The 22,272-nt window shown below is 33.0% G+C and overlaps 1 protein-coding gene across 19 annotated transcripts in view; it reads left to right on the forward strand.

The window, feature by feature from the left end:
- TASP1 (taspase 1) overlaps positions 1-22,272 on the forward strand; it is a 255,250-nt gene that overhangs the window by 172,862 nt on the left and 60,116 nt on the right. For 17 of the 19 annotated variants that reach the window (XR_008915611.1, XR_008915612.1, XM_016427708.2 and 14 more), the window contains one exon: positions 2,146-2,256. The exons of the other annotated variants lie outside the window; for them this stretch is intronic. Coding sequence is in view for 15 of the 17 variants with exons in the window: in XM_016427708.2 (XP_016283194.1) it covers positions 2,146-2,256 (111 nt within the window). In the remaining 2 variants the exon portion in view is untranslated. The remainder of the gene's footprint in view (positions 1-2,145; positions 2,257-22,272) is intronic. 19 annotated transcript variants of the gene reach the window in all.

Below are 22,272 nucleotides of genomic sequence, written 5' to 3' on the forward strand. Positions count from 1 at the left end.
CTCTCCAAGGAACTGATTTAAAAAAAATATTTTAATAAAATAAGACCAAGGGGCATCTAGGTGACTCTGTGGATTGAGTACCAGGCCTGGAGATGGGAGATCCTGGATTCAAATGTGGTGTAGACAGTTCCTTGCTATGCGACCCTATGAACGTCATCTATGTCACTCTTCTGCTTGGAGCCAATCATTTCTAAGATAGAGGCTAAAAGTTTAAAAAATAAAATAAATAATCTCAAAGGCAGAGGTATAGGGCACTTTATTAGTGGCTTCCTTTTTGCTTAACATAAATTTAAGAGTTGCTAGTGTTTGGATCAAGCCATTTAAGAAATATGGCCGTACTAAAAAAGAAAATTCTTACTTGATTGTGAAATAGAACAGCCTCTTTATTGACTTCCTTGCAAGAGTCAGTGCCTGACTGGATTTTGATACAGGAACACTCTTGATGGAAGCCACATCAGGATATATTCCCTAACTTAGCTTGTGAAGTCCTTCTCTGTTTCCGCAATGGCTGAGAAAAATCTGAGGTTACAGTTTATCCAAAGAAGCTAATTAACCCATGTCAACCTCCGTCCTTGAATTCCTTTTCCATTGAGATTTCCCTTTCCTTATATAGTCTCTTCTCTTAATCTTTGGTCAGAAGACAGAGCTGAGCTATGATACAGAACTAGCTAAACTGGCTTTCTGCTGTTTTTGCTCCCCTTGTACCATGGTTTTGACCATGGAGCTCCTTTTGATTGCCTGAGGGATCAAGGTTGAGTTTTGAGGAGCAGAAAAGATGTTGCCTAATTGAATTTGGTTGTGGATGTCAAAAATGGAAATCCACATTTCCCTCAAGTCATTGAATCAGTTTTCAATCTAAGTTTTACTATCATCCAAGACATATCTCTATGTCTTTTATATAAGAGTATCTTGCCCTATCCTATCCTATTTCTTATCCTCAAGCCTTAATAATTTCATCAAAAAAATGAAAGAGGTTATTTTGAAATTACTTTCTCTTAATGAACCTGTTGCTAGTTTTTAGTATTGATTAATAGCAGAATCTATACCTTGAAAATCTAACTTTGCTTTCCAAAAATGGGTACAGTATATGTTCATTTTAAGTCCTGTGACACCTCCATTGATACCAGTTCTTTGAAGAATTGGGGTAGCCTTGCATTAAAGATGTTTTCAGAATGATATCAAAATTCACTAAGGTCCTTTGAACTCATTGTAAGGGATTAGCAACTCTTCTGCTGTTTCTTATTTTGTTTTGAATAGTTTTTTCACCCTTTTAGTTTCATCCTTATTAGAAACCATTCTTTCTGGTTAAGAGGGAAGCTAAATATGAATCAGTAGCTCTTTACTTTTTCATATTATCATAATTCCCACTTGTCTGGAGCAGTGAGTCTTTCCCTTCCTCATCTTTCTTGTCCCCAAGGAAGTCCTTTTTATAACCCTTCCCATTTTTCTTAAACCCTCCAGCTTTTATTGAGTGACATTTTTTACTCTTTTGTTTTTATTCAAAATTTTCCTTTGCAACTATTTCCGTCTCTTTAGGTATACCTACATTTCAATAGGTTGAATTAACTTCTCTTGTACAGAATCAGTATTATGATAGAGCACTTCCCTGCCTTAACTATCATTGTTCATCCTTAAAATAAAATGGTTTTGGATTATTGGAGGTTTCATAGTTCATCTACTATAAGTTTTCTCATATAAATATGGACAGTTGTTGACTGCCCAAAATTTTGCTTCTCTTCCCCCATATGTCTTCCCTGTGGGAATAAATACCACAAAGTTGGTGATGGAGTGGGGGTGGGGGATGAAACCAAATCAAAAGGATTTTTTAGAAAATTAAGAACTGACAACAGGTAAGAGAAAGATTCAGGAAAGTTCTGAACAAATAAAATTATGTGAATCATCCTTCTTGTCCAGTTTTTTCCTTCTTGTTCTCTTCAGATTATAGTTTGGGTATGCCATTAGTAACTCCAAATCTTATATCTTTACTGATAAAACACTCAAAATATCATTTCACCTTATGTGAAGTATGCTACAGCATAAGTACTTTTAAAATATTTCATAATAATTACTTGTGTCATTTAAAGTATAAAAAAACTCATTGGATTTAAAATTTTTCATTACTCTTGAATATTTTTGGATTTTTAGGCTGTGGAGAGCATCTTGTACGTACAATACTGGCCAGAGAATGTTCACATGCTTTGCAAGCTGAAGATGCCCACCAAGCTTTGCTTGAAACTATGCAAAACAAGTTTATCAGTGAGTACATATTTAATAAAATTGTCTCATTCCAATGTATGTTACAATCCTTCATTTGAAATGCCTAAAAATGCCATATATATATATTTTTATAGATAACAAATCCAAGACAAATTAAAATAAAATATTTTTCTCCCTGAAATAGCGAGCAAAATACTCATTAGCCATGTATATGAAAATGAATTTCTTTGGAAGCATGACTAGGGCTTCTAAGAACCCTGGTGAGGATGAAGTATAGGCCAGGCATGTTAAACCATCTTATATACATATGCTTGGAATAGAAGATGGAATGTTCAGAGAAGAGCTAGTAATCATTTTGAATAGAATGTAAACTGAATTAAGGAGAGTAGAATCCTGTCAAATGAACACTGAAATGACATGTCTTCAAGTACAGGCTGGATGACTACTTGTTAGATATGATTTAGTGGGGATTCTTTTCTCCATGGATTGGACTAGATGACTTTTGAGATTTCTTCCAATTTTCAAGTTCTATGATTCTTTAAACAACCAGAAGACAAAAGGAAATTCCATCAAAATTTAAAAAGGGCTTTTAGGTTCTTCTTTGAGAATGTAAAGAAATTGGTTTGATCCTGCATAAAATACAATGTTATGGGACATTTTTTCATCTTATATTGCAGTGTTTATGGCAGATACCTGGCAAATGACTACCATGAGACTAAATGAGTCTCACGTGTCAACATTTATTGCTGAAAGCTAAGAATATTAGATATTCAATGAAGAACTGAAGGAAGACCCTCCAAATTATATCACCATATACTTTTGCTACTAGGTGACTTCATGGCAAAAGTTAGAAAAGGCAAGGAGAGTTACATATACATGTATATGCACACACATATATGCATACCCAAAAATATGCTTTGAGAGTAAGGTATAAGAGAAACCAGACTGATACGCTTTGTCATTGCCTTTTTTATATATTTCATGAATACTTTCTTAGAAAAAATTAAGCAGATTACATATATAAAAAGCATTAAATAACATCCCACAAAATGAATTGATCACATTTTATTTGCTCATTATGAGTATAGAAATCATTCCTGAATCATCTGTCTTATGTATAGTCTGACTACCAACATTTTAGAACATGAATCAGAATTAATAGAAAGCTTTCATCAAAATGAGAAAAAGGCATGACCTGCAGTTTAAAAACTCTGGCTCAGTCTTTTTAAGTAAGTTATTGATACTACATAATGAGGACTGAAGAAAGGAAAAGATATTTACAAATTTTTGAAACTTCATATAGTTATATAACTAATCTGGTACAATATAAATTGCAATGAATTTGAAATAATAGGAAATGAATTCAAATATCATCTGTGCTGCTTAATATCTTTGTATCCTTGGACAGGCCCCTGAGCTTCAGTTTCCTCATCTGTAAAATGAAAGTGTATTGAACGTTGTGGTCACAACGTTGATCACTTCCTATAACGAGGAAACCAAAAAAGCATAAAATCAAATCTCCAAACAGATACTTATCTATAAGTTTATATACTGTATCTTGGACAGACAGACACTGAAGATAGATGAAGAGTTGGGCCTCCAAATCAGAAAGAGGAGGCAAATAGACTGAATTTCCTTTGGGAAATTATAAAGTTCCTTTAATAGGGTTTTCCCTAAAACAAAGACTTATATTTTTTCATACCAATGTACTTCTGGTGACATTTTATGGAAGTGTGACATGGAATACTACAATCCCAAGAAAATTAAAATTGGAGATAACTCAGAGACATTGAGTGGAATCGCATATGGTCTTGGCTACATATTGTGTCTGCTCTCCAAAGCCACTATAGTCATGTTCAGAAAGGTCTATAAACAGAAGGTTAAGTACTAGGTGATTAATTTCTTGGCCAAAGCAGTCTACAACACTTAGCAGTGTATAGATGTCTTCAGAATGATAAGATCAGAAAGACAATGGGCTGGTGTTATGAGAGAATATAACCATTGGAAATCTCACATATTGCCTTTGTATCCTTGGGATGTCAAGGAGAACTCAAGGAAGACTTTTAGAACCCTGAATAGTTCCTATGTGGTAAGTTTATGAATAAATGTTTCATAGAATGTAATGGTATAAATTTGCTACTATCTATAGCATTAGTGAGAAAATCTATATCAAAGATATAATATATCTATAAGATTACTTCATGATTTTTGATGCATTCTGGGAAAGTTGTAAAGTTTATTGCTTGTTATGTGTGTAAGAAAAAGAAAGTGTCCTTGAACTATATAGAAAACCATTTACTAGGAAGGAGTTTAAGGTAATGACCATATTTGCAATATGCTGAACACAATAGATTATGGTTGCTAAGGGTGTTGTGTCTTCTCTTTTTCTTCCTTTATTTATGTTTCCAAATCCCTCCACAGAGGCCTTAGTTATGTTTCCCGTATTTGGAGGTCTCTGTACTTCTACTCTTTCCCTTGCCCCATTTGCTCCCCTTTTTGTCATATACTAGACAGTATGTTTAGTAGAGTGGGATTGCAATATAACATTTGGCCACTAGGTGTCACAAGCCAGCACAAGATATAACCAGAAGGAAAATTCTGAAGGGAAAATTACTGAATTTTAATACTTTTATATCTGAAAAGGACCTCAGCACATCTCTGATCCTTCCCTCATTTCGCATTGTAAAAAATTAGAGCTTGTGGAAACTTATCTTTTCAACTGTATCTCATTCAACTACTGTTCTTTTACTAATTATATTTTCTAGTTGGACTACTAGATCTCTTGTCTCTATAGTTTTGTTTTCACCTTTCCCTAATCCAGAATATTTTTTTTCCCCTATCACCAAATGTGACATCCCACTTAACATAGTTTTGGTAGTATGCTAATATACTACTTTTCCCATGTTAATGTATTGAATTTTCTTCCCCCAGTTCATTTGTCTTACTCTAATTTATGTAAATGCACTTAAAGGTTACCCTGGCCAAGAGATTAATTACCTAGTAATTAACCTTATGTTTATAGACTTTTCTGAACATAAGATGACTAGTCTTTGGAGAGCAGACACAATATGTGTTCAAGACCATATGCAAAATTTCTTTTCTTCTGACATATCTTCTTAGAGGCCAGGGTCATTTATATATTATGATGAATAGGATACATGTTTTATCACAAGAGCTTTGACTAGAGTTAAGTGACTGATTTTGCCCCAGGTTGCCATATTTAAAAGGTACTGAAAGCAATTGAAGTCTTTAGCAAACATTGTGATATATTCCATGGTGTTGGCTGCACGTTATGTAGTGGCTGATGAAGTTGGAGTGATTTGTTCTACAAAAACCTCTCTTGGTGATGCATAGCACTATTCCCAGGGACAGTAAATCCAGCAGGAGAGATCCAGTAACTTTCTCTTTCCACTCACCTAATTCTTCCATCCACCCTGTGTTCTAGATACCCATCTTTCACTCTTTGGTTGATGGCGGATATAGCTTATCCAGTTATCTAAGAGTGAGGACTCTTTGCCAAAGCATCTAGTTTGCAGAGGTCAGTGCTTATAATAGAATCACTAGCTCTGGCTAAACTGTTGACTACTTCTTCTGATACCAATGGTATATGCAAACACATCCATGTACCCATTAGTTCTCCTTCCTTCCTCTCACTTTCCCCCTCTCAAAACAGACTTACTTTTTTATCATGAAAGATAAAAGGAATTGTGAAAATTGGATTTGGCTCTCTCCTGATTGTAACAATGAAGGTACTTAGCTCTTCCTTGATTGTGAAGATTGAATTGTAATCCCCTGTCTATTTTTAGATTTTAATACCCAAAGTGTAAACATAGTACTTAAAGTTGATCTACTCATTTTGTATTTTAACCACAAAAAGGTGTGAACACCTATTTCATACATTGAATGGGAGGTCTGTGACACACGTGTGAAAGAGTGGGCAGTCCTGGAGTGTAGAGTCAGCAGTGATTAGGAGACGTAAATTTTAGGGGAAGTGACACATGAGAAAAAGGTCTTTAAAAGTGGAAATAGACACACAGAGGACAGACACTCAGATTTGGAGTGAAGGGACACTTGGAGTGAGACAGACTTGAAGGGAGTCACTTGGAGTTGAGGATGATAAAAGAATCTGCTGATGGAACAGACAATCTGGTGAATGTAAAGGCTGACTTCCTTCCTTGCCCTTTCTGGATGTGTGAGCCTCAGGGAAAGGCCCATTGTCTTGAGACTACTTCCCCCTGGCTGGGGCCATAGAATTTCTACCTGGTTCAGATACTCTCTCTTCCTCTCTCTCTCTCCCTCTCTCTTTCTCTGTCTCTCTGTCTCTCTCTCTCTCCCCCCCCCCCCCGTCTCCCCTGTCTTCCTCTCCCCCCTCTCTCCCTCTCCCTCTCCTCTCTCCCTCTCTCCCTCTCTCCCTCTCCCTCTCCTCTCTCCCTCTCCCTCTCCTCTCTCCCTCTCCCTCTCCTCTCTCCCTCTCCCTCTCCTTTCTCACTCTTTCCCTCTCCCTCCCTCCCTCCCTCCCTCTCTCTCCCTCTCTCTCTCTCTCTCTCTCTCTCTCTCTCTCTCTCTCTCTCTCTCTCTCTCTCTCTCTCTCTCTCTCTCTCTCTCTCCCTCTCTCTTTCTCTGTCTCTGTCTCTCTCTCCCCCCCTCTCCCTTTTTCCCTCTCCCTCTCCTCTCTCACTCTTTCCCTCTCCCTCTCTCTCTCTCTCTCTCTCTCTCTCTCTCTCCTCCTTCCCTCCCCCCCCACTCTCCTCTCCTTTCCTCTCTCCCTCCCTCTCCTTTTCTCTCTTCCTTTATGTCTTCCCTCTATTGTATAATAAATCACCATAAATTCCATTTTTACTTTAGTAATTCAAATTTTGGGATTTAGAAATTAAATCCTTGGCGACCAATTAAATATTCAGTGAAACCATAAGAACTTATGAGTATATACTTTTCACAATCATTTCTGTTGAAGTATTTACAGTAATAGGGGAGGGGGACACATTTATTGCTACTTTTTAAAAGCTACAATTTGTACTGCTCCTAATTCAGAAATTTTTCATGACTTTCTTTGTCACCCATTTTTTTTTGCATGTTAGCATCTTCAGATCTGTTACCATTTCCCCTAAGTATTTAATATGAATTTGTTGAATTAAAATATTTATCTTTGAATCTTCCCCGAAACCTCCCCAAATTCTTATCATGTTGCTTTGCATTTTGCAGGTACTTAATAAATATGATATATCATTGTTGCCCAAGGTCACATTTTCAGGTACTTATTATGTTCAAGATAACTCTACTAGGAACTGGGGGGAAAAAAGGTAAAAGTGACTTAGTTTCTATTCCTGAACTGATTGTAACCTAATAGATTGATTTTTTAAAACCTAGAAATTATTACAGTACTAATTAGGAAATGATCAAGACTTAGGGGAGTTTAAAGTGGTTTAAAAAATTTAAGGGGATAAGGACCACTGCTATCTGGGGGCAGGGAGGAAACACCAAAAAATGAATCCTGGTGTCAGAGATTCCTAGGATAAATCATAGGGAATGAAAAATACTGCCTCCGTTTTAGAAACGGGGAATTATAGATCAGTTAAAAGGTAAAATTGTGATGCAAAAGTTAGCATGATATAGAAAGAGTTAAAAGATCCAGATACTTTCCCTACCTTTTTCACTTAATTAGTTGTATTACTCTGGGCAAGGAATTTATCTCATCAGCAAAATGATGGAGTTACACTAAATTATTCCTAAATATGAAATTTGTGATTTCTATGTACCTTTCTGGCTCTAAAATTCTGTGATTCACTGGAATTTGAGTTCTTAAGTGTGCATTAGATATTTGTATATGGATCTAATTGTGAGGTTTAGTTAATGATTATTTTTTAACTAGTTAGTTCTTCAGGGAAGTGATGAATTCCAGAAATGTCCTATGTAGGATATATTTATCTCTCACTGTTTTTTCAGTGACCATTTAGATGATTTAAAAATCCCATTTAACTGTGATTTTAAAACACAATTTTAAGTCAATAGTATTTAAAGTCAATATTTAAGTAGTCAATTTTTAATTTATAAGGCAAGTTTAGGTGAAAAACTATAGTTTACTAATGGAAAGTTGCCTTTTAATATTTATAACAGACTTTAAATGAAAAACATATACTTTACTTTTTTGACTTTCCCAAATATGGAAATATTAATCGATTTAGGATTTTAATATAATTCTAACAGTATTTTTGCTGACATTATTTTAAATATTTCACATATAAACAAAATACTTTATTTCTTATTTTATATTCTAAAATACTTTATTTCATTTTAGCTTTGACAGTCTCTTATCTTTCTAATTCAGTTTTCTATTTTGCTGAATTAGTTGTTGATATTTAAAAATTTCTCTTATTAAATAACAAGAGGAATGAAGACTGCATCCTCCTATGACATTTTAAAATCATATTTCAGATAAGTTTTAAAGTTATGATTTGATTGAGTCAAATAGGATGAAATATTTTCTGTTTGAAATTTGAAAGACATTTTGAACTTCAAAACTCTTTTGTTCTTGTTTGTGTTAATATTATGCAGAGAACCAAAGCTTTGGATTGATTTAATATAGGAAGCATAAAAGAGAATAACCAATTCATGTCTTTTTTTAAACCACTGTTCATGTTAGCATACCAAACCCATAAAAAAGGAGTTGTAAAAATAGTCCCTTAATAATACTTCATGGTAACCAGCTGATTATAGACTGAATGCTTAGTTAAGTAGGGAAAGGAAAGAAATAGACTTCCTTTATAGTTATGTGTGTGTTTTTTAATGACTACAACGAAAGAAGTCCTCCTATTTAGATGTGATTCTTACTATTCGTGGCTATTTTTTTTTTGGGAAAAAAACCTAGTTTCATGAATAATTCATTTTTAAAGCTAACTGTTGTCACATATGTGGTTTATGAAATTCCAAGCAGTATGTTTTCTCCATGTATATAATCTACACTCTCTTTTACTTGCTATCAAATGTAATAAAACTTTTGTAGAACTTATTTATAAAAATATTCCTCTGAAACTGATTTTTACATTTTTACTTTCTTCTTTGTTGTTTTAATTTTACACATACTTTATGTACATTATTAATAAATTATTATGACATTTCATTTCATATTTCTATGTTTAGTAGATGATAATGTTTAATATTTAGAAGTTTAAGAAATTGCCCAACATAGTGTCTTACAAAATGCCTTTTTCACTCTGATTTTTATCTTTTATAGATAAATGCTTATAACAATTATTAATGTTATTAAAGAAGATTATTTTGCTGATTTTAAGTGGTTCCATTGACATAGTGTCAAGTTCAAAGCATCCACAAATGACATAGCTTGAAGTCAATTGCACCCTTGTTGCTAATAATTTTTTGCCAACTGGCAGCCAGACACTGGAGAAGATGTATTTAATTAGCAAAGTTTTCCCTTTAATGGTTAACCTCTAAATTGGAGCCCTAATAAGATCATGGACATCAGTTTTTCTAGGTAAACAGCAATAACAAACACCTTATTTTTAATTGCAACTTGTAACTACTGATTGTCTCATGAACTTTTTCTCAATCCACATGTATATTTAAATCACCCTGATTTTTAAAGAACTATTCCAATATTCTATATAAATTTGACTTTCATATCTGTAATTTTAAATGATATCATCCTTTATGAACATTTTGCTAGCTACGAAGTGCCAGAAAGCTACTCCTATATATTGATTGTGCTTTTCTAATCTAAAATTACTTATAAGAAACTTTTTATGTGTTATCTTTCAGTTAACCCCAGTAATCGAAAAGAAGTACTAATAAACTAAATCTAGTATTGGGGAGTGATTCAGTTTGATTATCTTGACTATCAGGTTGGAATATATTCAGTGTTTGTGCTGTGAGGATTATATTTCTTACATTTACAGTTCAAATTTAATTTTAAAAAATCAGGATTAAAATAAAGGGTAAAATCTGTGATGCCAACAAAATAAAAAAGCTATGGTGACTGGCCATTTTACAAATTAATGAAATTTTTAAATATATATTTACTTTACAGGTTGCCATAAATCTCATAAAATTACTTTAAGCTTCTTTTTTTGTGAGTTATTAGTTATGCTGAACAAATTAATGATAGCCTCTGAGTTTTTTAGGAAATTTGAAGTTAATTTTGTATCAAATAACATGTACCCGCAATGAGTAGATACTGCTCCGTTTCTTTGTTACCACAGGACCAAACATGGTGCCTTGCACAATTATTGTTGTTATTCAGTCATTTTGGGCATGTGTTCAATTCTTCATTGTCCCATTTGGGGTTTTCTTTACAACGATATTAGAGTGGTTTACCCTTCCTTCTCCAGCTCATTTTATAGCTAAGGAAACTGAGGCAAACATTATTTAAGTGACTTTCCTAGGGTTTCAAAGCTAGCAGATGTTTGAACGGACGTCTTTCTGACTCCAGACCCCGCCTTCTATATAACACCCAGCTGCCCTTAAATACCAATTGATTGATTGATAACTAAGAACAGCATTGTGAAAAGAACAAAAATTCTAGTCAGAAGGCTTGGGATTAAGTCTATGATTTGCTGTCATTTAGTGTTGAATAATTTACTGTGCCCTGGTTATTCTATCTTTCCATGTCAATGAGGAATTAGATGACCTCTATAAAGAAGTATATGACTTCCATAAGAAAATCCTTTCTTGTTTTTAATTATCTGGTCCTGTGAACATAAAACAAGAACCAAGAATAATAGTGGGAGGAGGCCAGCAGCCTGGTAAGTTGATTGAATTAAAAATTAGATGTGAAGAGTGAAGTTGTGGAAAGTTTTTTTAAACTGTAATAGCTTGATTTTGGTTATATTTGGGGATATCTTTTGATTATGATATTTGGTTAGTATTATACCAGAACTTATTGAAACTGAGTGACACAAAAACAACTTAAGTTCTTCATTTATATTGTGTGTAAAATTGTTGGAGCTAGAAGATTTGATTCTGTGGTGATAATTCTATTAGCAGAAATGCCAAAAAGTGAAACAAAGTCTCTTAGCCAAAAAAAGAAATGCGTTTATTGAGAGAAGGCTAGTCTCAAAATAAAGCTGGACTCTGGCCAAGACCAAAGACCTCAAACCTTGTGAGATGACCTCCTTTATGCCCCAAAGACTAGCACAACTTATATACAATTTAAAAAATAATCAGGAAAAAATAACTAATGACACCGGTCATTAAGTGTTGATAGGTTGGGGACATATCAAGTGACTGCTTAAATATAACCCCCTCCATGTCATAAGAGAGGAGATGATGTATACAGGATTGTGTAGAGGTGCTGAACTTTACTCCATCAGAAAAGATTATCATGTGCCTAAGATGATGTATACCAGGTTGGAGGGGAAGTACTGAGACAATCAAGTGATTAAGGCTGAATAATATTCAGAAGGCTACATTACAAGTTCAAGACCATATTCATTAAATCTTGACTAACAATGGTTAGCTTAAAAACTTGAGGCCTATGCTAACAATGATTAATTATATTAAAGCAGTTATTTACTTAATTAAAACCTTAAAACTTATACTAAAATAATGAGTATTATAATATTAATTCACTTATGCTAACAGTATTTGATTATCCTAAAATCACAATCATGATTACTGCTCACATTAAAATCTAATTATAAAAGAGAGTAGGGGATTTCTCACTCAATACTCTACAAATATGAACCTTAATATATAACAATAATAACAATGACAACAATTATAGCTTTCATTTGTTTAGTGTTTATTAGGTGCCAAACACTATGCTAATACTTTACACATATTATCTTGTTTGATCCTCATAAAAACCCTGAGAGGTAGATGCTATTATTATCTTTATATTGTACAATTGAGTAAACTAAGGCAAACAGAAATGACATGACTTCCTCAGGGTCAGATACCTAGGAGGTGTCCCAAAACCAGATGTGAACTCTTATCTTTTTGACTCCAGCCCCGTGATTCTATCTGCTGCTCCACCAAGCAAAGCTGCATGGTTTAGTTGATGCAGATTTTTATTACAAAGAGAAGAGGCAAAATAAATTAGATCAACACACTGCAAGGAACATGAAACACTTTTTTTTTTCTCTTTAAAAGAGCAAAACAAAACAGCACTGAAAGCTTTGGAGGTAGTGTTAAATTACATAGAACTGATTAGAACCATCTTAGAAAGACAACAAGCAAATGAAAATAGGTGGCAAGTAGTACATAGAACTTTTCTGCATTAGATACATGAACAGCTGAGTTTGGTCCCCTTTAAGACATTTAGGCTTCCTGTTTACATAGGAATTCTAGCCTTCTCTTAAAACCTTGGAAATCCCTTCCAACTATGGAAAACCTGAACATTTTGAGCCCAGTAAGCAGCAGGGGATGATTGTACTTTTATCAGATGTCCTGTCTCTCACCAGGCATTTATGGAGCACAAATGAGAATGACAATGAAGGATTCTATTAAGTTTTGAAAATAATTTGATAATACTAATTGGTTGGAAAGATCACTGTTATAGCATGCATACACAAAATATGCATAGATATCATATGTGCATAAAACTTTACAAATATTTGTATTAATTAAAATTTTTCATTACTAAATTCTTAAATTTTTATCAAAGTTCATAAACAGTCTATTTAATAATATATATCGTTACCATGGCAAAGTTGGATGTTGTTGGGTTATTAACAACAGGAATATTACTATTAATTCATTGTAAAGAATTTTTATGTATCATGAAGAAATGAAAACCTCACAAGAAATGTTTCATCCCATTCATGAAGGAAAAAATATATCCTTGTTTCCATATTAACAATTTTTTTTCCCCTAAAGGGAACTGATTAGGTGATTAGAAAACTTTTTTGACTATTTTTCTAATATGTTTGTTTGTAGAGAAAACCACTAATATTAGTTACAGTAAGTTCAAAGCACATAATTTTTGATGTTCTAAGAAGCAAAGGAAAATTAAATCATGAAGGTAGAGGCAGAATATTGATTATTTGAATTTGAGTAGTAATTATGCTCTAATTGGTGGATGCAGGTAGAATAAATAAATGTGATATTGATAACAGAGTTGAACACTAATTTCATATATACAAATTGTTTTCTTTCACTCTAGTTTTATGGTATTTCTTTTTATAACCAAAGTGATGACATGCCAAAGAGAGTAGCTTAAGGATAACTGAAATTATTCTGTGCCTGAATTGATCAACATTTTTTGAAAGAAGAGCAAAGTTGTGAAATAAATCAATAATTCTTTTTTAAAAATAAAATTTATTTTCAAGTATCTCCACTCCTCTCTCCCCTCCCTGTATCAAAGAAGACCTCATCGAGAAAACATCATATGTATATGTAGATTTTACCTTTCATTTTTCAATATTTTAGTTCATTCTTTGGAAGTGCTATTCACAAATTATTCTTCAAATATTAAATCTATAGCCTTAGATAATGTTCTTTTGGTTCTACTAATTTCACTCTTTAATATTTCAACTTTGTTCTTTCGAATTTTTTTTAAATTAGCCTACTTTTTATTTCTTACAGTGCAGTAATATTTCCTCTCAGTCATATACCACAGTTTGTTTATCCACTCCCCAATTTGTGGATATCCTTCCAATTTCCAGTTCTTTTCTTTCACAAAGAGTATTGCTAATAAATATTTTGGAACATACAGATTCTTTTCATTTTCCCCTGACTCCTTGGAAAACAGACTCAACAAATAATTTTTTGCTGGGTCTTAGGGTATACACAGTTCTATAATTCTCTGGGTGGAATTCCATATTGCTCTCCAAAGTGGCTAGTTTAAAGTTCCACCTACAGTATATTAGCATCTCCTTTTTTCTACATCCAAATTATATTACTCTTCTCCTTTCAAGAATATGATAGGCTATTAAAATTATAACATGCAGTTTTTTCTGGTGTCCTGTTTGTGGTGTGTATGAATGTGCATTTAAGAGTTCAATGATTTAAGCAGTTAATAACATTTTACCTTTCTTGCCCAGCTGCATTTCCAAATCAAAGGGCATAATATCCAAACAGTGGTTTTCAGGTTTATGGTGAATACGATACCAATGTCAAAGATGTATTGTTTGTGTATGTGTGTTAATTGGTAATGTGTTACCTTAGTGTTTTCTGTGTTTATTTAATTGAGAAATCAGATTTCTTAACACAAAGAAAATTATTGATTTTATAACAATTGGAAATCTCATACAGAATACAAAATTGATCTGAAAATTATTCTGATACAGAAAAATTATTAAATAATGGTAAAATAATAACCAGAAAAAGTATTAAATTTGATCATTGTATTATACTCATTAAAAAAAGAAAATCCTGGGTACTTTTATAAACTTTCCCCAAATGATTAGATGCCTTTTGCTTACAAGTAATAATTTAAATTAGTGAATATTATTTATTTATATATTATTATTATTCAAAATATTAAATATTCAAAATTAACAAATATTCAAAATATCAAAAGTTTTTGCTGTGAGATAGAATGCAAATACAATCACCTCATCTGTAAGATAAAACTGGATTAACTCTTTCTAAAGTCCTTTTTAATTCTAAAGGTTTAAGAGTTTGTGGAATTGATTATTGAGTTGATAATCAAGACTAAATTTAAATTGTCATTTGTCTTTACTTTAATTGAAATAGTCTTGGGTAATCTTATAGAAATAAAGCCCTAGTGAATTTATTCCTCAATATGTCCTGATAGATTCTGGACACCTACAATTATTAGAACTGGGTATGAGGAGAAATAATCCATTTTTCTCTCAGTGAATGTTAATGAGTTTTATTGAGACTCATAAAAATTGAATCTGGTAATTTTTGGGGATTTTTTTTCTGTTGTCTCATTAATCCTGTTATCATTTGAGTTAAAAATGAAATGACTTTATTTTCTTAGCTCTTTAAAAGAGAATGAGTATATCTCATCATGAACACTATTTATATGTATTTTCTTATATCCAAAACAAAACATCTTTTACCCCAAATCTATCATTTTTTCGATAGGAGGCATCTCCATTTTTTTCCCAAGCTCACAGGTATATGACTGTGCCATGTTTGCTATCTCACTCTCCTTCATTTAACATATCCATTCAGGTACCAAATCATATCCTGTGTACCACCATAACATTCTCTGTTACCCTCTGTCTCTATTCACATAGCTACCTCCTTAATTCATTTTCTTACCTCATGACTTAATATTACATTGACTTCCCAAATGGTTTCCCCCAGGTATCTCCCTCCTCAACTTTCTGACCTAATCCATCCTACATACTGTTTTGCTTTGATGTTCAAATTCCTGTATAACCCAGCCTCCTATTCCCCGACACATAAAGTTTGATCCAATGATTCTAGCCTTCTTGCTGTTCCATTAATATGACATTCCATCTTTCAGCTTCCAGGCATTTTCTCTTGACTCTCCCCTATTTCTGGAATATTCTCCCTTCTCACCTTTGACTATTGACTTCATTTAAATCTCAGATAAATTCCCATTTTTTATAGGAAATCTTTCCCCAACCCTCTTAGTTCCAGTACTTTCCCTCTGTTAGTTATTTCCTATTTGTCTTGTTTATACCCCATTCGAACTTTTCTTATATGGTAGTGGTTTACATTTCCTTCTCTAGATTATTTGATAGATGAGGAAATTTAGTCAAACAGGATTAAGTGACTTGTCCAGGATCACACAACTATAAAGTATCTGAACTTAGATCTTCCTGACTCCAAGCCTGGAGCTCTATCTACCTCTTTACTTAGCTGCTCTACTATTACCAGGGTGATTTTCTTTAAATGGAGATTTGGCTATGTCATTTCCTTACTGAATCCATTCCAATGATTTCCTGTTTTCTCTCTGATAAAATGTAAATTGTTTAACTTTTCATGTCTTTCATTGACTGACCCCAAACTATCTTTCTAGTTTCATCATTTCCCCTCTGGCATTCTTCAGTTCAGCCAAACAGACCTTTTTGTTTCTCCCATGGGTTTTCTTCTCTCACATCTCTCATCACAATGCTTTTGCAATGGTCATTCCCCATTCCTGGAAATGTATTCTGTTCACATCTCCAACTGAAATAATTTTTCTCTTTCTTTAAACACTGAAGTGAAGCAGTAGTTATACAAAACCTTTCCTTATCCTTCCAACTGCTGGTGTTATCTCTTCCAAACTATCCTGTAATTAATGTTTTATCTTAGTCTTGAAGGAAAAGAAAAATGTTCTTGTTTTCCCCCCCATTAGAAGTTAAATTCTTTGAATTATTTCTATCACCTACCATTAGTTCCTGGCAAATTGCAGGTACTTAATAAATACCTGTTGGTTGATAGATTTTTTTAAAAAAGTATATTCTCTAGATATTTTTGTTCAGGCATTTTCCAGGTGTGTCTGACTCTTCAGGACCCTATTTGGGTTTTTTTCTTGTAAGGAATATTGAAATGCTTTGCCATTTCCTTCTGATCATTTCATAGATGAGGAAACTGAGGCAAGAAATGTTAAGTTTAGTTTTCCAGGGTCACACAGTAAGTGTTCGAGGCCAGATTTTAATTCAGGAAGATGAATTTTCTTTACTACAGTTCTGGCATTCTATCCACTGTGCAGGTACTTAATAAATGCTTCTTGCTTGGTTGATGGATTTTTTGTTAGTAACTATCTATGACATTACATATAGTATACTAATTGTATTAGATTAATATATATTTTATTTCATTAATTTTCATTTAAATTATTTTTAGAATCATATGTGAATATATGACTATATATTATATATGTGTCAAGGAAGTTTATCCCCTCCCCCTCCTTAGGAACTTTACCTGTTTTTCAAATATTCCTGAAATACCACAGTTGAGCCTGGTTTTGTGTCTGGTTTTCTGTACATCAATAAAGGGCAAGGTTTGAGGCTTCATAGCGGGAGAATTGAGAGAATGGGGGAGAACCGAGAAGAGAACAGAGCAGTCAGGTGAGGGGGGCTAGGAGAGAAGAGACATGCAGGCTAGGCACCACGTGGTCAGGTTACTTAGAGGAATAGTTGTCTACCCTTTCCAATAAACTTCATAAAATATATATATGGTATACTGAAGGATGGAAAGGTTTGCAACCAAAACAGTAAAGTAGATTTTTATATGTTTTTTCCTCTTGTGTTTCCCTTACCCCAAAATCCTATCATTACAGGGTAGAAATATTACTCAGTTCTTACATATATAATTTATAATATTAGATATAAAAGATATGGTTTTAAATAAAATAATTTTTATTAATATTGCATTAAGTGTAAATTTAACAAAATTATATTACTATAGAAAATATTAATATATATTATTTCATTTATTATAATGTACCTTAATATATAACTGTTCAAAAAATTTAGTTTTCTAATATACATGCCGGTGACTATAAAATAAATAATTTAACATGTATTTTGTCTTTGATGATAGTGCTGCAAACAATTGATTTATGGCTAATAACTTAAAGTTATATTATTGACTACTAATTCATTGAAAACACTTGAGAAGAAAAACATAAATAAATCTTTTCTAGAATGGTACGATATTTGATGAAAGGATTGTTTACTATTCATGTTGAAGTACATAAAACTGAAAGTTGGACATTTATTTTTAATTTTTAAGTATTTTGATACTCTTTGGGTACTATCAGCTTATTGCTTAAGTGCTAAGCAGTATGCTAAGCAATGGTAATACAAATAGGAAAAGGAAAGATATTGTTCTTAAAGAGCTTTGCACTCAAATTAATGGAGTCCAGGAATTTAAGAAAGTTTAGTTACAGGACATATGGAAAAGCCATAAAGTGTGAAGGGTCTGCATTTAGGCAGATGGCAAAGACATGGAGTCCTTAATTTATACATGTAGGTTAGATGATAATTCTGGGAATCTAGGGTATAGAAGCTAGGAAGATAATAAAGAGTAGAGGGAGGACCTCATTATCCTTCATCTTATTGGAAGGAATTTTGTTGACTCCCATGTTATAGAGTCAAGTGGTCCAAACTAAGGAGAATTGGAAGAGAGAAGATACTACCTGTAATAGCAGGTATTCACTCTTCCTGCTATTTCAGACAGATTCTGGGGAAATAGGTCAAACCAGTATTTAGTAAACATTTTATTTGTGCAGGCATTGTACTATGTGCTAAGGATACAAATATAAAAAATGACACAATCCTTCCTCTCAAGATCTAAGGAAGTGACAACAAATATTTATATAAGCATATATAAAAATAAATGCAAAGTAGTTAAACATAAGATAGTTTGGATGGGATGTCACTAGATGTTGGAAGGAATCAGGAATCAGCTTCATCTGGAAGGAGGTGTTTGCCTTATAGACTTTTTAAAAAATCCTGAAGGTTAATTATAATATGTTATAACATTATATATGTATAATAATATAATAAAACATATAATAAATAAAAGAAAATAAAAATAGCAATGTTATAAGTAATTAAAATTTATAATATTTTTATAAAATGTTTTGAGGGAATTAAGCATATTTGATAATTTCTTTTTCTTAGTCTTTTAAGAATGTGTTATACAATTAGAATTATAGTGTGTAATTCTTTCTGGCATTCTGTTTGTTCATATGTATAAATGTGTGGCTAAGGCTTCAATGATCTCATAATTTTATGATTTTTATCTTTCTGCCCACCTGCGTTAATGTGGACAAATCATTTAACCTTTAGGTCTAATTTTCCCATGTGATAGTTGGATTAGATGAGATCTCAAGACATTTCCCATTTGATGGTCTGTGAACTTCTGTGATATTTGAAGTTAAGAACATTTAATTTAAATAAAGTTCAAAATTTAAAGCTTGTACTTCTGGATGAATTAATAGATTTTTCTCTTAAATGTTTATTCCTAAGTGCCAGATAATAAGTTAATGTTTTCTGTTAAACTTGTAAATATCACCAAACCTTCCTTTTTTTTTTCCCACTGGAGATTTGAACTTATATGCTAGAAAAATGAAACAGCCAAGGGGCTCAGGAGTACTTAAGTAGTTCCGAGCATCATTGGTTGAGAAGTTATTGTTTCTTCTTCATTTCAGAATTTGATGAGTAACAACTGTAAACCTGGAAATTTTGCATTATTGGCACCTCTTTGTTTAAAATGTATCTCAGCTTTAACCTTTTCCTTCTTTATACATTTTAAAAAAGTTTTTTATATGATGGAGTCCTTCATATCTTATAAGATATTTGGTTTTCTCTATGTAAGCATGTAGTTGAAATTGAATGATTTTACTTCAGTTTAAAAATAAAAACTTTTGAAATAAGTTGATCCAGTTCAATCTTACTTTTTACAAAACTGTTGTAGGGGGCAATGTTTTGGAACCACTGGGTGAGTGTGATCCTTTCAAACATTTCCCTGATAACAAGGTCCTTTACTTTGGTTATTATCTCAATCGTTCCCCCTTTCTCTATATCTATCCAAGATATACCTGAATTTGCGATATTCTAAAAATGTATGGTGAAGTTTCATTATGCATATCATAACTCATTAGATATACATAATCTGAACAGCTGTGATTTTTTATACAAATTTCAAAACATGATATCTTCATTGTAGAAAAATAATAATTTAGTTCTATCACTTTGTCCTATTCCTGGGACTTCTACTTTTTATCTTATAACTCTAGGCAGGCCAGTTAACCCTCTTCAAGCCTTTTACTTTCTCTATAAACTTGGGAAAATATTTGTACGACATACTTTACAGAGTTATTATAACACTAAAGTAAGATAATGGAAGCATTTAATACATAGCTATGCTATATATCTATATTTTAATTTTTGATGTAATTTTAATCTTTTTAAAAAAGAAGCTATATAAATTCAGTTAAGGCTTTTCACCTATTTGTTAATGGTAATTTTTTGAAGTTGTAAAATAGAAGTTATTTCCAAATAGAAAAAGCTATAATTTAGTATTATTTGCCAAGATTTTCCCTTTGTATGCTCCCCTCCCCTACTTCTACCCTTCTTTTCTCATTTTATATACCTGAGAAATAGGTGTTTTCCATAGCATGTGTAATTCAGAGGTTTGTATTTTCACATTTTGTCCTCCCATTTTCATCTAGTGTGGTCATGGAAACAAAATGAATATCGTCATGGATGTGCAAATTACAGATCTTACTGGTAGAATTGCCAGTTTAATTCTACAGTGTTTGCTTTTTCATTTTTTTTTCCTGTTCCTACCAATGATCTTTTTTAGAGTTGCTTAGGTTGAGCGCCGACTACTACCAATGTGGCTTAATCTTTGAAAAATAAAATAATTATTCCAATAACTAGTTAGATAAATGATTTGTTTTGTTCAACTACTCTAGTTCTATTTTACCTTAGTTTCATAAGTATTTGAATATTGATGGTTATGATGTTTCCATTGCAACTTCTTTTTTCATATCTTTCATGTGATAATAGTGAAATATATAATGGTATGCCTGCTGTTTTTTGACACATGCTTCTATTGGATTTATGTGAGGCAAAATTGTACAAAATCCTAGGCCTCACTCCATCTACATGAAGTAGAGTTATACTTGCTCCTGTGGTTTTTAGCATGTTGTTTTCAGTGATTTTGTTAGATATTTATTGATGAAAATGGCAGTAAGGTCAGCTACTGTGCTGATAATAAGTAATACAGCCTCTATATAACTGAGATGTGTGTGTATATTGATCAGTCCTCTGCTACTTCTGCTAATTTTGGTCTGACAATTGATACAAAGAATACAAAGATTCTCCACCAGCCAGCACCACACTGTCCATCCATATATGGAAACTTCAGTGATAGCAAATGGAGAAATTTTGAGTACTGAAGAGAAGTTCACTTATGTTGGTAGTATAGTTTCCTAGGATGCACACATAGTTGATACAGGTTGATGCCCACACTGCCAGAACTAATATAATGTTTGCAAGACGGAAAGTATAGGAGAGAAGAGGCTACCTACCAAATTGAAGATCTGAAAGGGCATTGCGCTGAACTCATTGTTGTATACCTGTGAAACCTGGATAGTCTACCAGTGCCATTCCAGGAAATTGAATTGCTTCCATTTCAGTTGTCTTAGGAAGATTCTGAAAATTATCTAGCATGATAAGATACTGTACGTTAAGGTTATTTCTTGAGCCAAACTCCGGAGCATTCAGGCTCTCCTGCAGAGAGTACAATTCCAATGGGCTAGCCACCATTTTAGAATGGCTGATATACTTTGGTCTAAAAGACTATTTTATGTTGAACTCATGTCAAACACTCACATGGATGTTGGTAGAAATGATACAAGGATACTCTCAAAGTCTCTGAAGAACTTCAGTATCTGTTGTGAACCAGTGCACAGGACTGCACTTCATGGAGTACCCACATTAAAGGAAAGTGCTGTGCTTTATTAGCAAAGCAGAATTGCAATAGCTCAAAAGAAATGGGATATGTTCTAATTTATAGACATTTCCATTCAAATGCTCATGAGGGCCCAACCCATAGTACATCCTTCCAAAATCATATTGAACTGATCAGTCATAGTTGAACACACATTTACCATGACATAATGATGTCAGGATGGGAATGCTAGGCCCAAAAATCTTGGTTTTAAGTACGAAGGACAATAAGCAAGCAACCAACCAATGGTGATATGATTTTGAAAATTTTTTATGCATTGTGTAGCCAGTTGTTGATCAATCAATTTCAAGAAGACTATTAAAGTTTACTTTGTGTTTCCTTTTAATTTCATTTATGAGATATATTAAGAATGTCTCTTTGGCCAAGAGTTACTTAAAGCAGGTATACTAGCCTGTAAAAATATATCATTGAATTAAATAGGGAATCTAAAATTCTACAGAGTTGGAAAAGACACCTTGTGGTTTTTTATTTAGTAGGGAATGATACGCCAAGGGGAGGAAAGTAGTTTTTGTATAGTACTCTGAGGGTAACAAAATAAAATCGTGTTGGATTAGGACAGAGAGGAAATTCCAGAGCTAAACAAGATCCCAGGGGACTAGCAGTGGGAAGGGATTTGTCAACAGAGGAGGAGATTCCCCAGGAAGTAGCCTCTTTTATTTTCCCTAAGATTGTATCTGACAACTTCTA

Source organism: Monodelphis domestica, chromosome 1 (assembly GCF_027887165.1).
Source record: "Monodelphis domestica isolate mMonDom1 chromosome 1, mMonDom1.pri, whole genome shotgun sequence".
Taxonomy (NCBI): domain Eukaryota; kingdom Metazoa; phylum Chordata; class Mammalia; order Didelphimorphia; family Didelphidae; genus Monodelphis; species Monodelphis domestica.